The sequence below is a fragment of the Anser brachyrhynchus genome, assembly GCF_964034855.1.
Source record: "Anser brachyrhynchus genome assembly, chromosome: Z".
NCBI lineage: Eukaryota > Metazoa > Chordata > Aves > Anseriformes > Anatidae > Anser > Anser brachyrhynchus.
This window is the reverse complement of record NC_137697.1, coordinates 37,875,993-37,900,817: the sequence shown is the minus strand read 5'-3', so window position 1 is coordinate 37,900,817 and position 24,825 is coordinate 37,875,993. Positions and strand designations below refer to the sequence as shown.

Below are 24,825 nucleotides of genomic sequence, written 5' to 3'. Positions count from 1 at the left end.
CAGTATTTGGTTTCTTTAAGGTGAAGCATGTGAATATTCTTTCTTTTGCCCCATCATGTTTCTGTTTTAAAGCACCTTAGATAACAAGTATAATAATAATAATTTGATTTTGTTCTTCCTACAATGAAAATTATTCCACATGGTGCATTAGTCAACATAATGTACAAATGCTAAAATGAATAAGATGATTTTTCAACTCTGCTTTAAATCATCAGTGAAACTTACTGACAGAGATGTCTGGAAAAGTTTACAGGAGTCCACCTGCATTTTTGTTTGACTCTTGGAAATATTACCATTTCCTCATTCAATTAACTTCCTCCAATTCAAAAACAATGTATTCTATAAGCAGAGGATGTGGTGATAACACCTTTTGAATTTTTATTTTTCAGCCTATTTTTAAAGGAGTGGACACTTAGGTAATTCCTCTTTGTCTATCTGTCTTTTCTCTTTCTTTTATTTTTCTTTTTCTCTTATTCTCTCTTTCTTTCTTTTATCTCCTCTTTCTTTCTTCTCTTTCCCCATTTCTCCCTTTTCCTTTAAAACATTTGACTTAGTTGACCAGCCTCAGCCATGTATAAGGAAGAGGTAAAATTGAGCTCCCACAGGTGGTGCGACAGGAGATGTCCATGCTATCAACAATGTGGTGCAGAATGCTCACAGCCATGCTCAGACATCAATAAGTCTCACTTCAGTCCTGCTGCTAAACAGGTCTCAACAGCAGCTACATACAAGTACTCCTTGCCCTTCTTGTGGGAAGGAGGTGAGCAGGAAGTGAAGAAATGGTGAGGCAGTTATTATGTAGCCATGCAGTCTTTTCTGGCTATAGAAACCTTCCTAAGAGCTGACTAACCAGAAATCGGGTACAAAGGTATGAAGTCAGTGTAGTCCTGCCTATACTGTTTGCTTCCCTGTGGAGCTCTGGGTATGTTTGTCAAGTACCATGCATTTGTGATCCTGTATTCATATTGTGGTTTCCCAAGGGGTAATATCAGGTTGCCCTAGTAACAGTGCTTAGGTGGTTTGTGCTCTTGGTGTAACATCCACGCAACTCTAATGTCATTCTATGGTGGAGGAAGGACAGGATATCTCTTGCCAAGCATGTGTCCACCATAGGAGCCGAGTTTCACAGTGCTTTGTTTTTTTGATGTTTCTTTCCACACAAGGATAATGTGACCTTTTGGAGATCTCTATGTATTCATGTAGACCGTTGGCACATAAACAAGACGCAAAATGAAATAGTGATACATGAAAAGTCATTAAGCTGTCTCAGTGTTAACGCTAGCTACTGAAAGGTCAATCTGAGATTTATCTGGATGTAGTGTAGTACTCCTTTCATTTCTAAGACCTAGATCTGAGTAGCTTTCACTGGTTTTAGATGAAATTTGCAACACTCAATAAAAATCCAAATTCATATTTGAGATTTTCTTGTCTTCAGGTTTTACTGATCCTTCCCCACAGAATCTCAACAGATTTTAAGGACCATTGAGTTATATATTCATTAAGAAAGGCATTAATTATGAAGACATTTTCTTTAACCGGCACAATAAAAAAAGCAGCAAAAATTTATATACATTTTAGTTTGGGTTGCATTTAAAAAAAAAAAAAGATTGGTTCTGTAAATTATTATCAGTATAATGTATTGATAATGCATTGTTTTTGTGCATTGGCTCAACCAAACAAAGTGGTTTTGGATTCTTGGTTTACTTTAAAGATTTATTGTCTTATTGTTGTTTCCAAAAATTCTTTTATTTTCTGAATAATTTTTTGATTCAGAATTCGAGTGATCTCTGTAGAAGGCTCTTGCATCTTTGTAACCTGTCTCCCAAACCCATTTTTGAATAATATAACTTTCTTCACACTTCATTATATACCAGAACATAAACTTATTTCAAATTGGTTTATCTTGAGAAGCAATCAGCCAATCAGTATTTTTTCCTCCTTACTTTAAAAAGCTTGTCTTTTTTTCATCTTTCTATCCTTCTACTGGAATGAGACATTTTTGTTGCTAATGTTAAATGTTAGAAAGTTTATGGAATATCATCCTCCTTACCTCAAGAATCTTTCCCATTTCAACAATCTGTCATCCAGAGTCTTCAGAGAAATTTATGAGAAACTATGGTGTCTCCATTTCAGCTGTAGTAATGACAAAATTTCCATTACAGTTTAAGCAGGGATACTGTATTGTCTTAATATGGAGTAGCATTATTCCATATATAGATTTTACTATGGAGCTGGGTTAAATTCTGACATAGGTGTGAAACTCATGAGACCTAGTAATAAGTGCTGTCAAACCTTTTCCTTTTCTTCCTGTCGTGTTCTGGCTGTAAGAATCAGTTTCCAAGATGTGCAATACGAAATCACACAGAAATAAGGATATAGATGACATTGGTGATAAAATGTTCCTGCATCTGGAAAGTTGTATGCATTTTATGCAGCATATGCATGCTAACAGTATTACCTTTATCTCAGTTTTAATCACTTAACGTGTTCCAAAATTTTAAGAAGTAAAAGGAATTACAGAAAGTATAGTAAATAAAGTATAAACATAGCCTTCTGTCTACTTTTAACTTCCTCTTCTTTTTTCAGCAGCTAAAATGATTTTTATTTTTTATTTTTTGAAAAGGGATGTAAAACAAATGCTCTGGGCTTATTTTCTCTGCTGTAAAGGAAATTAGAATATCACATGTTTTTATGTTAAAGGTTGTAAGACTTCTGTTGATGCTTTTTGTCATTTGAGAGCCTGCTTGATGTCTGTGAATCAGTGAAATCTGCATGCAAGTTACTTATCTGTAGTTCTGTCTCTTGTTCCCATACTTAAATTATTTTTCTCTTTTTAGGTGTGATGTCTATAAACTGAAGTTTGAAGGGAAGACTTTTTATGTGTTTGGAGCTCAGAAAGAGGTCAGGTTTATTATTTTTACAGAAATTCTGTACTTGATTTAGAATCAGCTTAAACATAACACCATTTTTAAGCCAAATGTAAAATTCTAAACGGGTGATAACTACACTTCGTATTGTAATTAAAATACAGAGTACAAGGGAATGGGAATATTGCCTTTGTCAAAAGAATGTTGAATTTGCAAGGTGTTGAGATGTTTCTCACTTAACCTGCATGCAGTGCAGTGTTGATTGCTCATGGTTTTGATATCTGTGTCATCAGGTTTTAATGGATTTTAAAAAAAGCTGTACCTACCCACTCTACACCAGGTATGATCAGCATCTCTGTATGAATTAAAACTCTGGTGGGCATTGATTCCTGGACAAGAGTGAGATATTTTTGTTTAATTATGATCACTTCCTCAAATCTTGCTCACCTAAATAGCCTGCAGTCAGTCCTAGGCAGTTAGGAGTATTGTCATCGGACCGTTGTCATTAAAATTCTAGAGATTTTGCCTACAAGATGCTAGCAGTACATCCCCTAGGGCAGAGTGAAATAACCCAAGACTATTGTTTTGGATTGCAGTCTAGGTGAGGAATGGAAAAAGGAGGAAGAAAGTAGTGTCCAAGGTAGCAGGGTCTGTTTGTGTGAGTGCAAGGAAGATGTGATGGTAGAACACAGTGAATGGGGGAAATGGATGGTAAGCAATGCAGCAACATGAAATACTGAAAACAGAGACCTTTGCTCCTTTGATTTCAGCTTGAAGGCACTTGGTACAGATTTATCCTTGAAGACACTTGTATATATGCTCTTCTCTACCCCCCCTGAAAGCATCCCATTTTATTTATGAAACTGTTGCCCAAGGAGTTTGATTAACAGCTATATAGGGTTTTCATTTCTGTGGGTGAAATATAGATGGAGGCTACACAGGAAAACTTGACCTTCAGCGTATCTGGTTATTAATGATTGCCAGCAGGTATGGCTACTTTGATCTTTCAGAATTCAACACTTCTGTTACTTTTATTTGCCTTCTTTTCCTCACACTTAGAAAAAGGCTGTGCTGACATTCCATACCTCAACACCAGCAGCCTGCAAGCATCTTTGGAAGTGTGGGGTGGAGAACCAGGCTTTTTACAAGTATGTAATCCGAAAGTCATTATGTATACTAGAAGTAAAGGAATGTGCATATTGGTAGAAGATTGTTCAATGTGAATGTTCCATTTCATTTGCAGAATTCAAAATGTGAACAGAAAATATGCAAGTTAATAGGCAATATTATTTCATTTCAAGAATAAAATGTTTAATAACAGAAAGATGCAGAGGGGTTATGGGAGTGAATAAGCATGTTTTCCCACTGTTTCTGTGACTCTGTAGTGTGATGTTAGATGAACATGGTACTGGACTTGTATTTGGGAACATACTTGTTACTGTTAGCCTTGCTGCTGAATGCTTTGAGAAAGGAGGAAGTAATCTGATATATTTGATTCCCTGAGCTTTTCTGCCAGGTGGTGGTATTCTGCCACTGAAATCCAAAGCTTAGTAAGAGTTGATAAAATAAAAATTAACTGCAGTGAGTTTTAAAAATATTCTTAGGGTTTTAAAGATGTCGGCTGTGATCTATTTTTTTTCTAATATATAAAAAATTGCTTGTAAATTAATGAGATTCTATTCTGTCAAAAAGATCCTGACTATAGTTCCTCATTAAAAAGCCTTTATGCATTCTTTCTGCCCTCAGCTGACCTTGTTAGATATTTCTCCTTGTTTATTAACACTTCCCATTGGGCATGTAACTTTTCTTGCTACTCAGTCTGTCCTTACAGCATCTTGCATATTTCATAAAAAAATATAAAATTGTTGCTCTGTAGGTGCATAGCATCCCAAGGGGGCTGGTGTAAAGGTAAATCGTAACTGAGCAGGATGAATGTGTCTTCTAACATGGATGTTAGTGACAAGCTTTATTTTGAAGAAGATTCCTTCTTTCATTTGAATGGATACATTACTGTATTATTATAATCTATTCAATTAATATGTTCACTGAAAAAAAAATGAAATATGAGGTGCTACAATACAGCTGCTAATTCTTCTTTATGTTAGCATCTACTATGTTTGAGACTGAATTAATAACAAAAAATTATCAGAGAATGTTTTGCCTTGAAGGTACATGTAAGTAGGAAAGTAATGTACGGTGTTTGGTAAATTTTATTTTATATTACTACAACTAAGTGTGGGGAATAAAAAAACAATTCCCATTTAGAAGAAAGGAATTTGTGCTCAAAGTAAATGTTTGAGGGGGACTCATAGGAATACCATCTCTCTGCTCTTACTGTTAAATTGTTGTAATATTAACTGTTTGTGTTTTGGTTACAAATATATGATTGTATTGGGTTTGACCTTTACTGGCTTCCAGATGTCCACCCAGCCTGTCCCTCACTCTCTATACACAGGATGGCAGGAAAAAATAAGACGAAAAAGCTCATGGACTGGGATAAAAACAGAGAGATTGCTTACCAATTACTGTCATGAGCAAAACACACAACTTTGGGAAGATTACATTAATTTATTGCCATTAAAAATAGAGTAGGGTGGTAAGACAAAGAGAAAGCTAAAATCACCTTTGCCCCCTTCCCAGGCTCAACTTCACTCCTTCATTCCTGACTCTTCTACCTCCTTTCTGTGCTGAGCCATGCAGTGGGGACAGGGATTGGGGATTATGATCAGGTAGACAGTTCCTCACTGTTGCTCCTTCTTGTCACGTCTTTCCCCTGCTGCAGTGTGGGGTCCCTCCCATGGGGGTACCGTCCTCTAGCCACTGCTCCAACATGGGTGACTCCCCACGGGCTGCAGTTAGTCAATAACCACTCCAGCATGGATCCTCTGTGTGGGGTACAATCCTTCAGGAACAGACTTCTCCAGTATGAGCCCGCTGTGGTTCGTGGCTCCTTCCAGAAAACCTGTTCCATTTTGGGCTCTTCTCCACAGACTGCTCTCCACAGGAGAGCACCAAGCTCCTGCCAGGAGTATGCTCATGCATGGGCTCTACATGGCCTGCAGCCTCCTTCACCATGAAGGATCATCTGCCCCAGCAGGAGGGGTCCTCCCTGTGTGGCAGTCTGGATGTCTGCCCCACCACAGTTCTCTCCATGAGCTGTGGTGGAATCTGCTCTAGCACCTGGAGCATCTCCTCCCCCTCCTTCTTCACTGACCTTGGTGACTCGAGGGTTGTTTCTCTTGCATTTTTTTCCTCACTTCTCTCTTTCGTGACTGGTGCACAGTGTTTTTTTAACCCTTTCAGTAGCACAGAAGCAGCAGTGGGTCTGTTTTGGAGCCAGCTGAGACTGACTCTCTCCAGCGTGGTGGCAGCCCCTGGTCTGTTCTCACAGTGGCCATCCCCTGCAGCATCTTGGGATACCAAAACCTTGACACATAAACCCAGCAGAATATCTCACTCTTCTGTTTCCCAAATGTCTCCAGGACACTATCATGGAATTATTTCTTCAGTATGGTTACTTAAAATTACGCTTGCATGTTTGATTTTTGGTGGGTCTTAGAAGCGGACTAATTCAGTAAAGACTGGTGTTGATATTCAGTGGACAGGCTGATTGGGAAACGATTAATGATTAATAGTTAATGCAAAGTGCAGAAAAATAATGCCAACCCTCCAAGCATGGAACAGAAACCAAAGAAAATTTGAAGATGGACTTAAGATAGTAGTTTTCAAACAGAAAAAGTGTTTATATGGCTTATACAGAGAAACTGAACTGTATATTGCGATTGTTAGTTACTTAACAACATTACTTATTTTAGGGTCTATATTAGAGCCCCATTGTCTCTTTATGTTCTGTATAATACCAACAACATATTCTGATTAGAACAAATATAGCCAAGTCCTGCAAGTAATTCATGATAATAACACTCTGCCTTAATTAGATTTGGGCCTCTCCTCTACTTAGAACAGCTTGAGATTTGAAATTTAAGATAAGATCATGATCTGTTGGTGAAAAATGAGTCTTTATTCATTTGGAAAATGGAACTTTAATCCTGATTCAATCCAGGCTCCAGGTTAACTGTTTTGATTATTTTCAACCAGTTATAAATCACAGAATATTGTCTACTAGGGTCTGAGATTGAGAGACTACATATAAAATCAGTTTGCCATTTTGAAGCCACAGTCTGTCAAGGAAATGACAAGTCTCTTCCATGATCTGTGTAGGTCAAACTCTGATTGTTGTGGTAAAAGGTTGCTGTATACTCTGTGGTTAGGGAGGAGTGGTATGTCATGATTCGGGCTACTGAGAAGTTGACTGCATAGTTAACCAGAAATGCAAGTGCTGTTGGAGACAAATATTACTGCTTCTGTATTCTTCATATGTTTTACTAGTGGGAAAGTGGGAATAGCCATTATGTCCTCCTCTAGTCTAAACATGTCCTCAGGGCTGTTGGCTTACTAGTCTTTCCTTCATCCTAAGAATGAAAGTCCCTGGAGATGTAGCAAGTATCTGCATTTCATTGTTGTGCTTTCCTGTCAAGGTGATCACTTGTTTTATGTTCAGACATTCTGCACCGTCTGAATTGTTTTAGGTGTCAGATTATATTCAAATTTGTAGGTAGGCCTAAAAACAGTTGGAAAGCCAAATTATTGCGTATTGCTTTGTGATATATAACAAACACAGCTTGTATGTTGCCTTGTTCATTTTTGCATATCCTGTTTCTTCTGTGCTGAAAATGTGAGAGCCTTTTTTCTTTTTCATCAAGGTATGCAAAATCCAGTCAGATCAAGACCATGTCCAGCAGCAAAATATTTTTTAAGGGCAGTAGATTTCGTTATAGGTGAGTACTTCCTCTTTCTTTTTCATGGTAAACCTTTTCAAAAAGCAAGAGAAAATTTCAGTTAATACTTGTGGCAAATCGAATGCTTTTTCTTCCTGAGGACCTGTTCAAACCTGGTCCAGGTCAAGATTCAAAATATTTTTTCTTGTCTCTTTAATGTCTTTTTATAAAATAAAGTTAATGCAGACTTCTGTCAAAGGCAGTTCCACCATAACAGGGTCCCTCTTCTGGTGTAGTTTCTATAAAATAAGTATGCTTCGTTTATGTAGAGATTGGCTTTCCCTGTCACTAGGCAGCTCTGGAAAAGGGATGCAGTAGTGGGATGGTCTTAGTAACACCTTCCATTCTGCTGTAATAGGCTGCTTTTTCTTCAGTAGCTTTACAATTAATTGGTCAGCAGAATTTTTATTCTGTGACATTATATATCAACGATACAGGAAATTTTTTGTGCTTCCCCCCAGCCCCTTTTTAAAAAAAATAAATTAATTGCTGATGTATGTATAGTGCTTGGCATGTAATGAGCTCATCTTACTATTTATTTGCTTGAATATGTGATTTATGTTTTAATGCAGTGGAAAAGTAGCCAAAGAGGTTGTTGAGGCAAGCTCTAAAATCCAGAGGGAACCTCCTGAAGTTCACAGGTATGTCATTACATTCAATATTAAAATTTAAGGACAAAAGAGGATTATTGTGCTCCACAGAGAAATTCTCTTTCCTCTTCTTTGAGATATGATGACTGTCATCCTGAACCTCCACACTGAGGCATGCGAGCCTAGGGAAATGTATTTTGTCAGTGTTACAAAATTTTGACAATAGTGTATTGTCTCATAGGAAAGAGAAGTTAATCCCTGACCCTTCGAGCCTAGTTTTAATTAATCAATCAGTCAGATAAGTAGCTTATATTATGACATCGAATGTTGTCACATGATCGTGACAGAGGAGTAAATTTTCATTTCCTTCCTAGTTCTTGCCCAGTTTTGAAGGATTCTATTTTGTTTATGAAGATGGGTATATTTAGAGGTATACTTGATAGCTTTTCCATAACCCAGTCAGATGAAAATGCAAGAAGTTCCTTCAGTATTTAAGAAAAAAAAAAAAAGATTTGACTTGTCAGAAATAATCACACAGAATCACAGAATAGTTTGGGCTGGAAAGGATCTTAAAAATCATGTAATTCCAACCTCTCTGCCATGGACAGGGACACCTGCCACTAGACCAGGTTGCTTAAAGCCCTCTCCAACCTGGCCTTGAAAATAAGCATCTGGACTTTCTAAGCAAACTAATACTTTCTAGATTTTATCACTCATCCTGAAAATGAAAATTGGTCAAAGCCTAATTAAAGCTAGTAGAGTCATTCAGAAGAGGAGAAAGAGGCCAGCAAGAAAAGCAGAATCATAGAATTATCTAGCTTGGAAAAAACCTTCAAGGTCACAAAGTCCAACCATCAGCCTGACCTACTGGCTCCCATCCCATGTACATATTTCTTAAATACCTCTAGGGAAGGGAACTCGACGACTTCCCTAGGCAGCCCCTTTCAATGCTTAACCACACCCTCTGTGAAGAAATTCTTCCTAATGTCCAATATAAATCTCCCCTGGTGCAACTTGAGACCATTTCCTTGTGTCCTGTTGCTTGTCACCTGAGAAAAGAGACTATAAAGCTATATAAAATCTTCTTAATAGTTAATTAATTTTCTGAATATTCTGCAGCTATATCCCTATATTTATTTATTTATTTATTTATTTTGTTTTTGTTTTGGTTTTGGTCAGGGAGTAGGGAGACTTTTTGTTTTATTTTTAATTGGGTATGCTTACTCCACCTACACTTGAGAGAAAAGTCTTTACTAAAGTGTAGGAATATATTTGCAAAAAATATAAATACATTGTCCAGCCCTACTATGGAATTAATAGTAAATACATGCAGAAATAGTTTTGTACATGTTTTTGCAAATTACATTTAAAAATGGTGAAAGCAATGGTCTTAGGAAGTGCTAACTGGGAACACAGAAGGCAGAATATAGGTCCATCACTGAGACAGGGTAGAATGCTTGGACGTACAAATGCATTTTAAATGAAATTAGTTACACAGAAAAGAAGTATCTTATCACTTACTTTCCATAAGGATTCTCTTTTTTATAGGATAAAAAGAGATTTTTAAGGAAAAATATTTTGAACATATATTTACGTTTGCTTTCAATATTTAAAGAGCACATTATTTAAACTCCCACTGCATATAAAGAAACATATCAGAGCTGGAGTAAGTTTATAGAACAATGACACATAGATTTAACACTCATAAATAGGAAAGCTTATTTTTTATGATTAACCTTCTTAAAAATGCTTGCATTTACAATATTATGGTAACTCCAAATTCAGATTTTTTTAAACTGACCACAAAAAAGTCTCCTGATGTCAAGTGTTTTTATAATGCAGATTTTGAAATGGGAGACAGTGGGATATAGCCTGTCATAATAGATATGCAAAAGGCATAGAACTAAGTAAAAGATATAGCAGAGTTTCAGCTCAAATATATGTATTATACAATCAGACTTTAGAAACAAGTTAGACTCTGAAAGAGGATCTGGAGCCTGAAAACAGTAGCTTTTTCAGGTGCAAAATATTTAGAGGAAATGGTATTGTTGAAAGTATAAATTAAATATATTCAGTCTCCTCACAATCCCTCCCCAAAAAGTCAGTTCAGTTGTACCATGGCTGTGTTGAGAGAGAAATAGCTCTGAGGTGGTTCCTGCACAATGTTGTTGTGTTCAGATATTACACTTAAATAACTATAGACTGAAAACCTACTTGAGTGTGTACTCATACAACATTAATGCAGCGGGAAGTTATTCTGAAAAATATATACTGAGTGATTTAATTTATTTTGCTTCCAAAGCATGCCTGAAGGAGGGATCCCTGTAAATGAGCAGGAGCCTTATGGCGTTAGCAGGCACAACTCCCATTTTGGGAATTGCTGGATAGCTTGTTTCAACAAGCACAAAGATCAGGGGCCGCACAATAAGCCTGCAGTAATTACAGTCATGTCAGTGGAAAACTTCACTGGACAGTGAAAAATTAAACTAAATAATTGTTAGTGACTGCTCACATAATGCAAATGAGGACATATATTGCTTTGGGTATATGTTAATAAGCAATCATGGCAATTGAGCAAGAAAGCTTGTTTATCTCCAGAGTATTTACTGACATGTAAAGTGACTTAGAGCAGGACATCTGTGTCCTGAGTTTACCTAAACCCTCAGCAACACTCAGTCCCTTCTTCTGACTTGGAAAAGGTGTTTTACTCAGCGTGTTTAGCAGGGTGTGTTATTGTAAGTTGTCTTTGTGCAAACTTGGAATGTATTCTGTGAAACTTCAGCATTGTTCCTGGGTCTGCTGCCTTTTCTTTCACCGGTGATTTTAAGACAGAGACTATTTGGGGAAAACTGAAGATGGATGAAGAGAACACAACATGAGCAGTATTCCCACACTACAGTGAATTCAAAGCTATATACTATTTGAAGTCAAGAAGAATCCTCTTTCCTTTTGTTTTTGTCAGAAATAAGTATTTTTAAATGTGATGGTTCAGATTTACTGTAGGATTCTTGCTTCACGCTTGTGTCATGTAAGCCCTAGATAAGCAATTTATTCTAAACAGCCATTTTACTTTCTCAGTAATATGATTTTAGGCTAGTTAGCCATGTGACTGAAGCAATTCAACAACATTCCTTAGGACGCTTTCCTGAGAAAGTTCAACACCTGCTACCAGGAAAGCCTGTCAGAGGCAAGAAAGACAAGAAAGAAAATGAGCTTGAGCACCTGGAGGCATGGTGCAGAGACAAAGTGTGGGGCGCATGAGAATGAAAGCTCTTTATCTGTTAACTACAGGGATAGAGTTGTTTCAGCTTTATTCTTTAGTCTGCGGTGCTCAAGCTGTAACAAATCCTTCAACCAGCCCCAGAGGCAATGGAATAACATCAGCAAAATGATTTGTATCCTCCCTCCCCTCCCTCTCCTTGAGGCCAAGTACTCATGTCTGCTGTGTGGTGTGGACAGGAGCAAAACACTGTAATGCTGCATGAGATGAGGAGCCAGGCTTCATAAAAGGAGGTCCATCAGCACAAAGCCTTCTCTTATGCTTCAGATATTGAAAAGTTTTTTATCGGCCAAGGGTGCAACATAACATTGCTGAAAGCAGGGTGCAGAGCTCAAGGCCTATCACAATTGTAAAATGATTCCGAGGTGAGATGTGTTTATATGACTGTAGTTGTTTCCATGTGAATAAATTGATCCTGTTTTCCCTATTCTTTCAGAGCCAGCATTACCCAGAGTCGCAGCTCTCCCTCTCTGAACAAGCAACTCATAATTAATATGGAACCTCTGCAGCCTCTCCTTCCTTCTCCATGTGAGGAGGAAGAGGTTCCTTTAGATGAAGGTGAGTCACTTACCTGATTCCTGGCAAATGCTAACAGTATGTATTAGAAAATATATGGGAAAAATATAAAGGTGTGTTACTGACTCAGGGATATGGAAAAAAAATAATCATTTCCACTAGGAGTACACAATTAAGGCTCTGTACATCACACTGAGAAATGACCTCCAGCTCAAAGAACTGTGCACAAGCCTCATGCAAAGTACACTGTGAGGAAAACTAATGCTATTCAGTTTCTGTTTCTAAAATCCTTTTTGTGGTTGTGAAGTGAAAGGAACTTAATAGAAAATAAATAATCTCAATATAGGACCATTTTATTAACCAATAACTGCAGTTTATTGCTAGATATCATGTTCATTTTGGTTCCCTTATATATTTATTAATTGCTGTTCTAATGCTTGGAAAAAGATTCTACTACTTCAATTCTGTGGATAAAAAGGGATGTTATCTGATGATCAGTTCAAATGCATTTTGTATAACAAGGATTTCCAAGTGTTAATTCCATGATATTGTAAAAATCATGTTGAATGCCTGTCTCCAAAATGCACTCATTACAAACAATGGTATGAGCATCTCAGCCAGTTTAAGTGAGGATAATTGCATTGTTCATAATAAAAAGGAAGCCAACTAACTAAACAAAATCTACCAGTGGTTCTTACTTGAGATATAATCATTGAATCATTTCAGACCTTGGGAAATACAACCTTTACTGCTACTTTATTATGGTCAGTTCTTGGGAAACAGAACAGCTGAGTGTTTTGCAAGTGAATTTATTTCCATGGGCTTATGTTCTGAGTTTCATTTCACAGTAGTCATATGTGAAATCCTGTTTTGTTCATTCTTTGGAGTTTCATCACAAAATGTTGTAAGAATAGGATGAATTAATTGTCTGTGTACTTGGATTATGATTATTATTAGTAAGAGCTGATGACAGGTAGTTAATTTTAACGGTTACTTATTTACCTCTGCTCTGACATACCTGTATCTTGTGAGAATTCACTTTCTGGCAGCCAAGTATCAAGCTACTGTGTTCCTGCTAGGCATTTCCCACCACTGAAGAGTAATAACAGCTTGCTGCTTGTGCTATACTTACAACCCTAAACAATGAAATCCATTTCTGGAAACTGCTGACTAATCATTGCTGTATGCTCACCAGGGAGTGCGGCTATGCTTCAAATACATAGATTACATAAGTTGGAAAGTCATGTTTCCTTTTAGGTGAGCAGATTGTTCTTACTTCTACAATTCAGTACAAATACTTGTTGGATTTTCTGTAGAAGATGTTATGTATGTACAGTTAAATACCACCAGCTGCTATGTAACAGTGCTTAGCTCTTGTACGGTATTACCCTGCAGTGAGCTTGACTATATTGTTCAGATTGCAGTTTAAGCTGATCTTGCAGCTCGGACACTGATGCTGGTCCTTCTCCAACCTCCCCACATGCACTCATACATCCTTCTGCTGTAGTTTCCCATCTTCTCCCTTGCACCAGCACTAATCACCTCAGAGTGAGCTGACACAACGACTTAAAATATTAATAATAATAAAAAGACAACCCCTAACTGTACAGTGTCCCAGTTCTTGCTGGCTCAACCTTTAAGAGGCTCATCAAGAGGGCCAGTCAAAGTGCTTTTTCAGCGCAAGGGCAGGAGCAAAAGTTTGTCAGCAGGGAGAGGGAAGGCATCCGGTCCTGGGACTGACTGAACCACACTGGCAGACTTTATTAGTGTGCTACACATGTAAAAGAGCCTTGGCATCTCTCTAGATGTTGGGGCCTGAGGTTGGGGCAGACAGTCTGGGGGGCTTTCCAAAGTGCCTGTAAATGCTGCTGAGCACAGTGCAGCCATGCCAGAGGTGGCTGCAGGGCAGGTCAGCTGTCTCTGGGCTGTGTGGGTTGGCTCATGCAGCTTCCAGCACCCATGCACATACTTCTGCAAGGTGTGGCTGTATGCGTGTGATGTTCCAGCTGCTGATGGCAGAGACCTTGAAACGGCGCTGCACTGTGCTGCATAGGAAGGGCCAGGCAGCTCATTGGCAAGGCTGACAACAGCACTGTCACCAGAGCATGCCTTGGGCAGACTCAGGGCAGTGCACAGTTTTCTCTTTTAACTGAGCAAAACTTACTTGTTCTTAATTTTATATCAGCTTCACATATTATGAGCAAATCACATGGCCAAAAATACAATGATTGTGGTGTTACCCTTTTTAATTGCTGTCTTGAATAAGCATCTCTGCTCCTTAAGCAGCTGGAGAGATTAATTCTGAGTTGGCTGTGTCTGAAGGTATGAAACTGAATGAACAGTAACTGCTGGGTAAGAGAGAAGATTTTGTGTCAATTACTCTGATGTTGCTAGAGAACAAGTCAATCAGAAATGATGCTAACAGAGTTTGTAGGGGATTTTGAGCAACCTGCCTTGTTATCCTTAGGATAATCCTTTCAGATGGGGAAAAAACAACAACAACAACAAAACACAAAAACAACCCACAGTGCAACCAAATATTAAAAAGCAACTACAGCCCAGCCATCCTTCCTTATGAGATGTCAACTTTACAAATCCGCTCCGTCTGTCATGCTGAAGGGAAACTGTCTTCCAAAAATCCCAAATTGTCCAGTGGATTTGCTGACATATAAGAAAGTGTATGCTCACTAAAGAATGGTCATAAACAACTGCTCTCTGTGGGAAGAAGGATACTAGATGTCCGCAACACCATTATAGTAGTTATTTTAGCAGATAGCACTTATGTAAGAGGTTTTGAAAACAGGCATTTGTTAAACTGGCAGCAAAAATATCTTGAGTTTGTCTGCCGATGGCTCATTGCTCAAGATGCAATTCTTCATTCTGCCCTTAGAGCCTGTACACAGGTGTCCAGTTACAAACTTAAACAGATTTGAATCGGAATTCTTACTTAAGCATAATTGTTTCCTTTTTAAAATCATAATTATGTAGCTGAATTAGCTAAGAGGCTGGACACCAGACAGTATCTCTTTTACCAAATTAGACAGTAAGTGTGCCAATGGAAAACTGTGAAAGCTCAGAATATCTGTATTTTAGATGTCAGCTGTATATAGTATTTGGCTTCTGTGTAAGACACTGACACCCAAATGTCAGTGGATTTCAGAACTGGGATTCAGGATCAAGGAGCTGATGCCCCACATGATGGTGCAGTCACTTTCAGATGCCAAGCCCAATGTGTAGTATCCAAATTTGTCTTAGCAAATGGGGTTAAGAAGAGCTACAAGACTGATGATGATGTATTTCATAGAATTACTAAGGTTGAAAAAGACCTTCAAGTTCATCTGGCCCAACCATCACCTTACTATTCCTTGTTAAGTTTTTAACTGCTTTGTGACAGCATCAAGAACTAGCCGGAAATTCTTAATTTGTTGATCAATTAAATTGTTTGATTTTTATGAAAGCCCTGAAGAAGAACAGAGATTTGTTTAAAAAATGTGTTGTCAGCATTTTGCAGTAGACTTGCTGCTGAAGTAAACTATAGCTAATGCATTTTTTAAAATTATTTAAAGACGTGATTTTCTCAGGATTTCTCAGGTTTTACAGGGAAAAAAAAAAGAAAACAGTATGCCTCTGGATTAATGTTTTTATAGATTTCTTTCTGGTAATGACTACACATTTTATATCATTTTAATCACATTCTGTCGTCTTTAACTTAGTTCCACCTGGTTCTAACATATTTATTGAGGTTTTCTAAGGAAATGAACTATTTCCAGAAATAATGGTAATATTTCCCTTTTTTGTCCTTGGACATCCTGAACATTTTACTTTTGTTCTTTTGTCCACTGATTTTTTGTTCTTCTCTGTGGCCTGATCTGTGGCTTCATACTCTGTCTGATGTCTGTATTTCATTTACAAAAATTGAATGAAACTCCAGACTTTTTTTTAATAGCTGTTTTGTGCGTTAGCATCACAGCTTCTGACTTCTGATTCTCTCCCTCTAATGTTGCTCTGGTTTTGTATGGTTCTAGTACCTGAGCTTCTCAAATTTCTAACAAGTTCTTGCAGTATGTGCTTCCCTTCTCCACTTTGATATGTCTGTCTTTGGAAAACTAATCTGAAGTCCTAATGCCTTAGGTTTTGCAAGTCAGTTTTCAGATCTTCGTGCATATTGCTTAAAATTCTTCATGTTTTCCTTGTTATTGACTCTTGATTTCTTTCTTAGGAACAGAAAAGAGGTATGGTAGTGTACAGATAAAGCTTAAAATGACTGACCTGCATAAAAGTTATCACATGGAACTGAATCTAACATGTATGAGAGGTCATTTTTACCTTTTGAAATGTAAAGACGTTCTTTTAAAGGCACTCTACTACACAAGTTTCACCTGTATCGAGGAGTGTGTTTGCAAAATTTATCTTTGTCACAGATGGCCAAATTAGGTCCTTTTGAATGAACATTCAAAAATGTTCATTTTTGAAATGAAAGAAAATGAATGAAAAAAAAAAATGAAAAAATGAATGAAAGAAGTGAAAGAATGACAGAAATGAAAGAATGAAATGAATGAAAGAAAAAAAATGTGCATTTTTGAGATGTTTATTTTTGAAAGAACCATTAGGTTCTTTGCATGTTCCCTAGTCTGTAGAATATGTTTCACCATAGTGCAACTGAACACGTTAGATTTCTTTTGGTGTTGCTGTAGTAATTGTGTGGGGTGCCTTCTTTCACTGATTTGGTAATGTAGATTAGTTCTTGTCTTGATTACCTGGCAATTATTTTGAATTTGGTGAGTATTGTCTTTGGATTTTTCAGCACCAGCTGCAAGCAAGGCTTCACCTGAGTAGTTCACTTCCTCAAATCAAAAACTGTATCTCTAATACACATTAATATATATTATGTTAATAGTATCTCTAAGACTCAGAGGTGTGGTTTTGCTATGTGATGAAAACTGCTTCTAAGTAATTCCATATACGTGTGTTCAGGTTTCAAGCAGAAATTATTTTCTTGGTGACATTAATTTTGGCCTTTGGAGCAATCAAAGTGGAAGTAGCGTGCTTCAGTGATTGGTTGGTCTACCTCAAACTGTAGTTTAGAAGAAAAGAGATAGTCGATTGTACAGACTCATTCTAAATTCCTTCTGGTTAAAACTCATGCTCCTTAATTTTTTCTTCCCCAGAGAGTTCCATGCTTTTTAGATGTCCTCATTGAGCTGGATGACATTTTTAAGGGTTTTTTTTTTTTTTTTCCCTTATGAAGATGTATGTCTATGTATCTGAGTTGTGTATGAGGAGCTCTTACCCTTTATTCAGTACTAGTAGCTGTCTGTCAATAAAGGATGTGTGCTTGACAGATATTCATTGCTACATAAAAATTTGCAGCGACTGTGTATTTTACTAAATCTACTTTTTTATATCACAGAAGTATAAAGTACAACGTTAATGGCAATTACCTGGCATTAACAATATCTTTCCTTTAAAATATGGAGTCTTTGTTGCATCCAACAAATATAAGGGAATGAGCACACACCAGCTATTGTGTATGTCTGGTTGTGTGTGTGAATTCTGTAAGCTTCATTTCTACAGCAGAGGCATCTGGAACTTCTGTGGTTACAGCTTAGGCATTAATGTGAAATATTGGTCCCTTATTTATTATAGTCCCATAAATATCAAAAATATGCTAGTAAAATACAAAATAATGTTAAGTATATGTTCACGTTATATCTATAAGCAAGAACACTGTAGCAGATAGCATAGTCCACTTTTCTCCTGCGCACAAATTAGTGTTGTTGCACTGCATTTTTATTAGAAAAAGGTTTTAGTGATAACTCTTTATGTACAGTGGAACTAATACACAACCTTTTGACATTCTTATTTTTAAAATAAGAATAAAATAATATTAAATATTAAAATAATAAAAATAATGTTTTAAAAATCATACCTGTTGGATAAAAAAGACACAATTTATCTTGGTATGTCAGATGAGAGAATCATGAAATGTCTTGTGTCATAAAGTTGAAACAGTTTTTCCCCTTGAAATTGGCAGAATCACTACTCCTGTCAGCTGATGGTATCTGGTATGTGCATGCATATATAATAAAAAATTGTAAATTTAAGTATGTTGGAGGTCAGCAGATTTCTTAGTTGAGTTTCTAAATAAAATAAGTTCTATTTTTAGATTTTTGTGGTCTGCAAGATAATTACATTTTCCTAATTTTTCATTAAACTTAGTTGAGGCCAAAATGAGCATCCTTAGCTCAGGCCACATATATAACAATTTTGTACTAATTGTTTGGTAGATTTTAATGATGAGATGATTCTTTCATTTATGGAATAAAGTCTGCTCCTTGTAAGTTCCTCTACTGTGCACTTTGACTTAAAATTTCTGGGAGTTTCCGAAAGTGCGTTGTGCTATCAGGAGATCTTAAGATCCCTGTATGTGTTGTTATGTCTATGTTCAACAAATTAACTTGGATTTACAGTCTCTAACCACATAGTTTAGCCCTACGAGGTCTGAAAACAGCTTTTTTTACAAGCAAACCAAGATAATACCTAGTGTAAATGGCAATGAGCTCTGCCATCTTTCCTTTATCATATTTATAAATTCTCAGATTTCCAGGTGTTTACCATACTCTTGTGTGGGCTCCTCTCCACGGGCTGCAGCTCCGGCCCGGGGCCTGCTCCTTCGGGGGCTCTCCATGGGCCGCAGCCTCCTCCAGGCCACCTCCACCTGCTCCACCGGGGGCTCCTCCCCGGGCTGCAGCGTGGAGATCTGCTCCGTGTGGGACCCATGGGCTGCAGGGGGACAGCCTGCTCCACCAGGGGCCTCTCCCTGCACAGGCCGCGGGGGAACTGCTGCTGCCTGCCTGGAGCACCTCCTGCCCTCCTGCTGCACTGACCTTGGGATCTGCAGGGCTGCTTCTCTCACACTTTCTCACTCCTCTCCCAGCTGCTGTTGCAGCATTTTTTTCCCTTTCTTCAGTCTGCTCTCCCAGCGGCCCAACCACAGTCGTGCACAGGTTCAGCTATGGCCAGCAGCAGGTCCCTTTTGGAGCTGGCTGGAGCTAGCTCTGACCTGACATGGGGCAGCTGCTGGGCTCTGCTCACAGAGGCCACCCCCGCAGCCCCCCCGCTACCAAAACACAGCCACTTAAACCCAATACACCATGCTGGAGCAGTTTGCTCCTGGGGGATGGCCCATGGTACAGAGCCATGTGGGAGCAGTGCTTGAAGAGCTGCTGCCTGTGGGCAGCCCCCGCAGGCTCAGTTCGGGAAGGACGGCATCCCGTGGGAGGGACCCCACGGGGAGCAGGGGCAGGGAGTGACCGTGAAGGAGCAGCAGAGGCGAAGCCTCGGACTGACCGCAGCCCCCATTCCCTGTTCCCCTGCACTGCTCAGGGGGAGGAGAAGGAAGAGGATGGATGAAGGGAAGGTGTTTTTAGTTTGCATTTAGTTTCTCACTGCTCTAGTCTGCTAGTGATAGGCAATAAATTATATTAATCTCCCTATTCTGAGTCTGCTTTCTCCTTAATAGTAGTTTATGAGTGATCTGCCTGTTCTTAACCCCTGAGACCTCTTCCATTGTGTTTTCTTCCCCTGTCCTGATGAGGAAGGGGATGGAGCGAGGCAGGGTGCTGGAGTTTAGCTAGCCATCAGGGTGAAACCATCACACCTGTTCACTGTTTTCATTGGTGGGAAGTGTATCAGCTTTGAAGAGTGTTTTATTTGTGTTTTGAGTGTTTATTTGTGTTTTGAGAGTGTTTTATTTATCCTCTTTTGGGAGGGGATTTTTTTTTTTTTTGCCTTTTTGAAACACTGTTTTGATTTTAAGAGAAGTTACAGAACCATCTGCTGTTTTCAACCTACCCTGAAACTCTACTTAAATGGTAAGGGTCTCTCTAACACAGTTTCTGCCAGTGATTAGCATTTCAGCTGTATCAGTCTAGAACAGCATCTTAGGAAGGAGGAGAGTGGACAGAGCTGCAAAACCAAATAGTTACTAACACTGGTGTTACCAGATAGTCACTAACACTGGTGTTATTGCCTTCCTGTCTGTCTGCTGGAGACAAAAAAAAAAAAAAAAAAAAAAAGAGTCCCAGGCAGCCCTGCAGGAGAAAAACAGGCTCCTCTTCTGAAAAATCTTTGCTGAAAAGTGTCTTCCAACCATTACGCAGGATTCACTGCCAGTTCCAGGTCATGTAAAGTCTTTTTTCTGTCTCCAGAAACAGAGCCTATTCCTTGCTTGCTGAGAGAGTGAAGACAAAGAGTTGCTGACTCAGCTACAATATTTCAGCATAAATCGCCCTTAGTTTTGTATACATGATCTTGATGGGAAATGTCTTGAAATCTCAGTCATTTCTTTTTTATAAGAACATGGTTATGTAAAACATAAATGGTATACACGTATTTACGCACATGAATGTGTTTCTGTTGGAAGTCATTTACAGCCTTTTCCAGGTGATCCTTGTGTCCTCAGTTAGGCTTTTCCTTGTGTTTGAGCATTTGTCCTGCAGGAGGAAGGACTGAAAATGAGCACTGCTGCATATTCATATTATGGGCCTGGGAGGCAGAGGAACGGAGCCACCACAAAGACACTTTCCAAAAAGTTCCATTGAAGTAGACATCTTTCATGAGAGAACACACATTTGCAGGACTGTGTTCCCCTTCCTCCCTTATTTCCCATGTATTTGCATGTGTGTCATTGATTTTATGGTGCAGAGAGAACAGGGATGCCAGATAATAGACTTAAGCAGTACAAAAATTAAAGGTAAGTATTTGGGGAAGTGAGAGACTATGTCCCCCATACACCCCTTCTCTCTGTGGCTTCAGTGAACCTGGTAAGAGCTCCTTTCCCACTGGAACAGCATGACACTGTGCACGTGGTTGCATTCCAGCTTCCAGCTGGAGCAAGTTATCAGCAGTCAGCATCTATGTGTCATGCCTTTTTTAGGATCCTGCATATCCCTTCTGCAGAAGAGCAGAGAAATGGCCAGCCTTCTAAAGCAACACTTCTCTCTGGTGAATGTGAAGGCATTCAACAGTTATCCACAACTGAGAACTGGAGCCCATATGCAGAGAGACATTTTTCCCAAACTTAGGATTTTTCTCTTCTTGTTTATTCACAAGCAGGTTAGCTTTGATGCTAGGCTTGACATGAAAGCATTTTTATCTCATTGGTTTCCCCTCTGACTAAGGTTTTTAAGCATAGCATGGGGTTTTTCCTTTTGTAACTCTACATTTTCCCCAAGTATTTTCCGGGTAGCACTGTGGAAATTGACATCAGTTATCAAACTAAAGCTCTTTAGAAAAATAATGGCTGCAGTGTCATTTTGTTCTGTGAAAAACAGCCCCTAAATGCTGGCCTTTTGTTTCATTGCACTGTGTTTTGATGCCTTGGATATTTTTATGCTTGTGTGTGTGTGATTCAGCTGTTATGCTAGCAACTGCTAACTGAGTTGGATGCTGTGGAAGTTCGTATTGTACGTTATGAGGCATGTGGAAATGTTTAAAAATAACCTCTCGTTCTGTTCCCTGCTGGGATATTTTTGTTGTCCATGTTAGAAGCTTGTCATTTGATTCATTGAGAGGGACTTGAGTTAGTCTTTTAAAACTCAGTGGAAATGCAATAAAAGGTCAGAGACAGTATGGGTAGAGACTTTACAAGACTTTGAGAACACGGATTCATAGCCAAAATGGTGAAATGCCTTGTAAAAATCCAAACCAAGAGAAGCATTCATTTACGGATGGTTAACCACTGTAGCAAGGAAGTGTGTATTCGATTACTGCGGCATGGCTCCAAGATCACAGCCAGAAGGGCTGGTAAATTTAAATTTATTTTATTCATATATATATATATGTATTTTTTTTTTTGTCTTTTTTCCATAGTTTGTTGTGCTAGTACTAGTCACTTGGAAAGAAACTGTATTGAAAATGACGAAATACTACATTGGGTACAGCAGAGAATAAGGATAAGTTACTGACCAGGAGGGTTGGAGAATGAATGACAAAAAACCTAAATGAGATTTGTTGTAATATATTGCTGAAACAGTAGACTAATTCATTAATTGCTAATGAATGAATGACTGGAATTTTACCCTTGCAGTTTTTTTCAACTTAGGGGGAGAAAAACTTTAAAAAATAGTAATTTCTAACAAACCAAACAGTTCTTAAATTAGCAGGTAGGTTGATAGAATATTTTGAATATTGACTGAATACAGTAGTTGATACAGTTTAGTTTTACTGTGATTGAGTGGCTTGTGTTGCCAGACAATAACTTTGTTGCTGTTATTTTTCTGGTACTGAGTGATAATAATATACTGAATAATAATACTGAAAAGAAAAAGGAGCTTGATTTTTTTTCCTTATACATAAAAGGAATGGAACCCAAGGAACAAAATGTATTCAGTGTTGCTCTGGATAGCAACCACAACTAAGATTTTTATTTGCTTTTATATCACAATAATTCCAAAAACAGGTTGGTCCACCCATCAATCCATATATCTCTGCTTCCTTAACGAAGTGTGGCATTTCAAAATTTGTTTCTCCATGCTTTCTGTGATAGTGTTTACTTTTCATATTTTTGCATATATGGGTAGACAGATTTCAATTACTCACACACTTGTATACGATCATGCCTTGATATTGAATCTTCATTTCAGAAATGGGTATTTACAAAAGAATTAACTGACGATATTCTGGCAAAGACCAGAGTATTGTCATATTTGTAACATTTAAATTCAGAAAGCAGCAAGCATCTCAGGTATGGGAGAACCTGTTTCTTGCAGTGACTTGTCTCTGAGTGGCAACAGCTCCTGGCTGGCTCTGCTTCATAACATTACCACTCAAGGAAAGCTCTAGTAACTGTGGGAATGCACTGAACTCCCTCGTTTCAAAAAGTAGTAGCAAAATGGAAAAAGCATTACTGTTTACGTGTATTTTGCATTCATGCTCCTCAGTTAAATGCTGTCTACTAATACATACATGCAAGCTGTCTTGTATTAGATGCCAGTCTAATAATGGACTTGTGCACTGGGGCTATGATGATTCTTATAAACCTTGATGTTGCGCTACTGTTTACAGGATGTTAGCCTTGTTGGTGTATAGGGGTATAAAATCTGTATATCAGTATATAAAGTCAAGGACTGTGGTTAGTTTGTGTAGAAGGGGAAGGCATAACTCCTTGGGACAGCACCGTTCTGCATGCAACCATTTCAGAACAACGCTGACTTGTACCAGAAGTGCTCTTCTAACTCAGTGGAGTTGCTGAAATGTCCCACTTGTCCTTTTCTCAGGTGCTAAGCTTTCACATTGGTGCCAGTTCTTTGCAGCCTCGCTCTCGTTGGCCTTTTGCTAGAGAGCCAGTGGTTGCAGTCTCTTCACCAGCTCCTCCCCTTTCTATAATCTGCTGACAGACAAATCTTCCTCTTTCATTCCTGTTTCCACGATGGACATTTCTCCTTCCCTGCTACTCACCTTAACCTTTTCACTGCTAAATCCTATTTCTGGATGGGGCCAGCAGTGCTGGGGTGAGCTCCTTCCAGGGCAGAGGGTTGCTAGAGACAGTATCCCTCAGAAAACCTGCTGTACTGCGTGCTCTGCATTGCTTTTATTTCTGCACTTTGGGTGTGCATTGCAGGGTGTAGAGAGCAGAGCAGAAGCCTCTGGGGGCCACACAAACTGTGGCGTTAGCTGAACACTGTGACTCAGTGCAGTTGTGGGGCCAGTTATGATGCCTTAGAGTTACGGTGTCTGCACCTGATGTGAGCAGTCGTGACAGAACTTTACTGCCTTCTACAAGTTGCAGCAAGAATAAAACTAACTGGAACTGCCATCAAGATTGCCAGGTCACTGCCTGAAATGGAGTTACTAAAATTTGTCATTGATTTACTCTCCTTGCAAAGCCAGATTAGGTGTTTTATCTGAGCACAGGATGTGGGTAGGGTATGGCCTCCTACTTCTGAGGGCTGGGCATCGGGCTGTGATGCAGATCTTGCTTTGATGTAGATGCAGGGAAATATTTGAGTGCAATTCTAGATTCTGTTTTCCTTTCCTATGTTTTCTTTGTGATCTCCATGCATTCTGTTCATGTGAAAAAGTCACCCCCTCCTTTAAGTCACTGGATGAATAGTACATATGAATTATGCCTGCAATGAAATTAAGTAAGGCTTATGCAATATTTGTAGAGGAAGTGGTGAAAGGCATAGGAAGGAAATGTTCCAATTGCAGCCAGACGGACGTAGTTCTTTACACACTCATATAAAGTATTTCCAGCAGACAGTCCATTTGCTCTCCTTTTTCTGGACTGTATCTGTTTTTTCACTTCTCTGTTTAAAAGAAGGAAATCTTTATACTTGTTCCTTCTCCCTGTAAAAGTCCTAGTCCTTTTACAGATACGTAATTGCGTTCGCATGTCTGGTAAGTAAAGCTGTGTGCAGTATATCCAGCCACAAGACAAGGGACAAATTGAATTTTTTTAATAAGAGTACACATTGTTCTGGAATGCTGTATTCCCAGCAACTGCAGCTTCTTAAGAACAGGGAAGCTAGGGCTGCCCTTCAGCCTGTGAATCCTCAGCTGCTGTTTTTGGCTCCTTTAGAGACGCTAGCTGCTGGCAACATTTATGTCAGACCTCTTACATATTCGTGTTCACAGCATATGACCACTGTAAATTTGTGTTTTATTCAGCTGTTCATGTTCCTATCTGCAGTAGCAAGTTAGAGGTTTGGAGGAATCCCAGTATTTGGTGA

At 38.7% G+C, this 24,825-nt stretch overlaps 1 protein-coding gene across 6 annotated transcripts in view; it reads left to right on the top strand.

Moving 5' to 3' along the window:
• The window catches only part of FRMD3 (FERM domain containing 3), a 153,316-nt gene that overhangs the window by 119,032 nt on the left and 9,459 nt on the right, over window positions 1-24,825 (top strand). For all 6 annotated transcript variants that reach the window (XM_080572995.1, XM_080572998.1, XM_080572996.1 and 3 more), the window contains 5 exons: window positions 2,838-2,901; window positions 3,927-4,015; window positions 7,631-7,705; window positions 8,278-8,346; window positions 12,012-12,133. In XM_080572995.1, coding sequence (XP_080429121.1) covers window positions 2,838-2,901; window positions 3,927-4,015; window positions 7,631-7,705; window positions 8,278-8,346; window positions 12,012-12,133 — 419 coding nt within the window. The remainder of the gene's footprint in view (window positions 1-2,837; window positions 2,902-3,926; window positions 4,016-7,630; window positions 7,706-8,277; window positions 8,347-12,011; window positions 12,134-24,825) is intronic.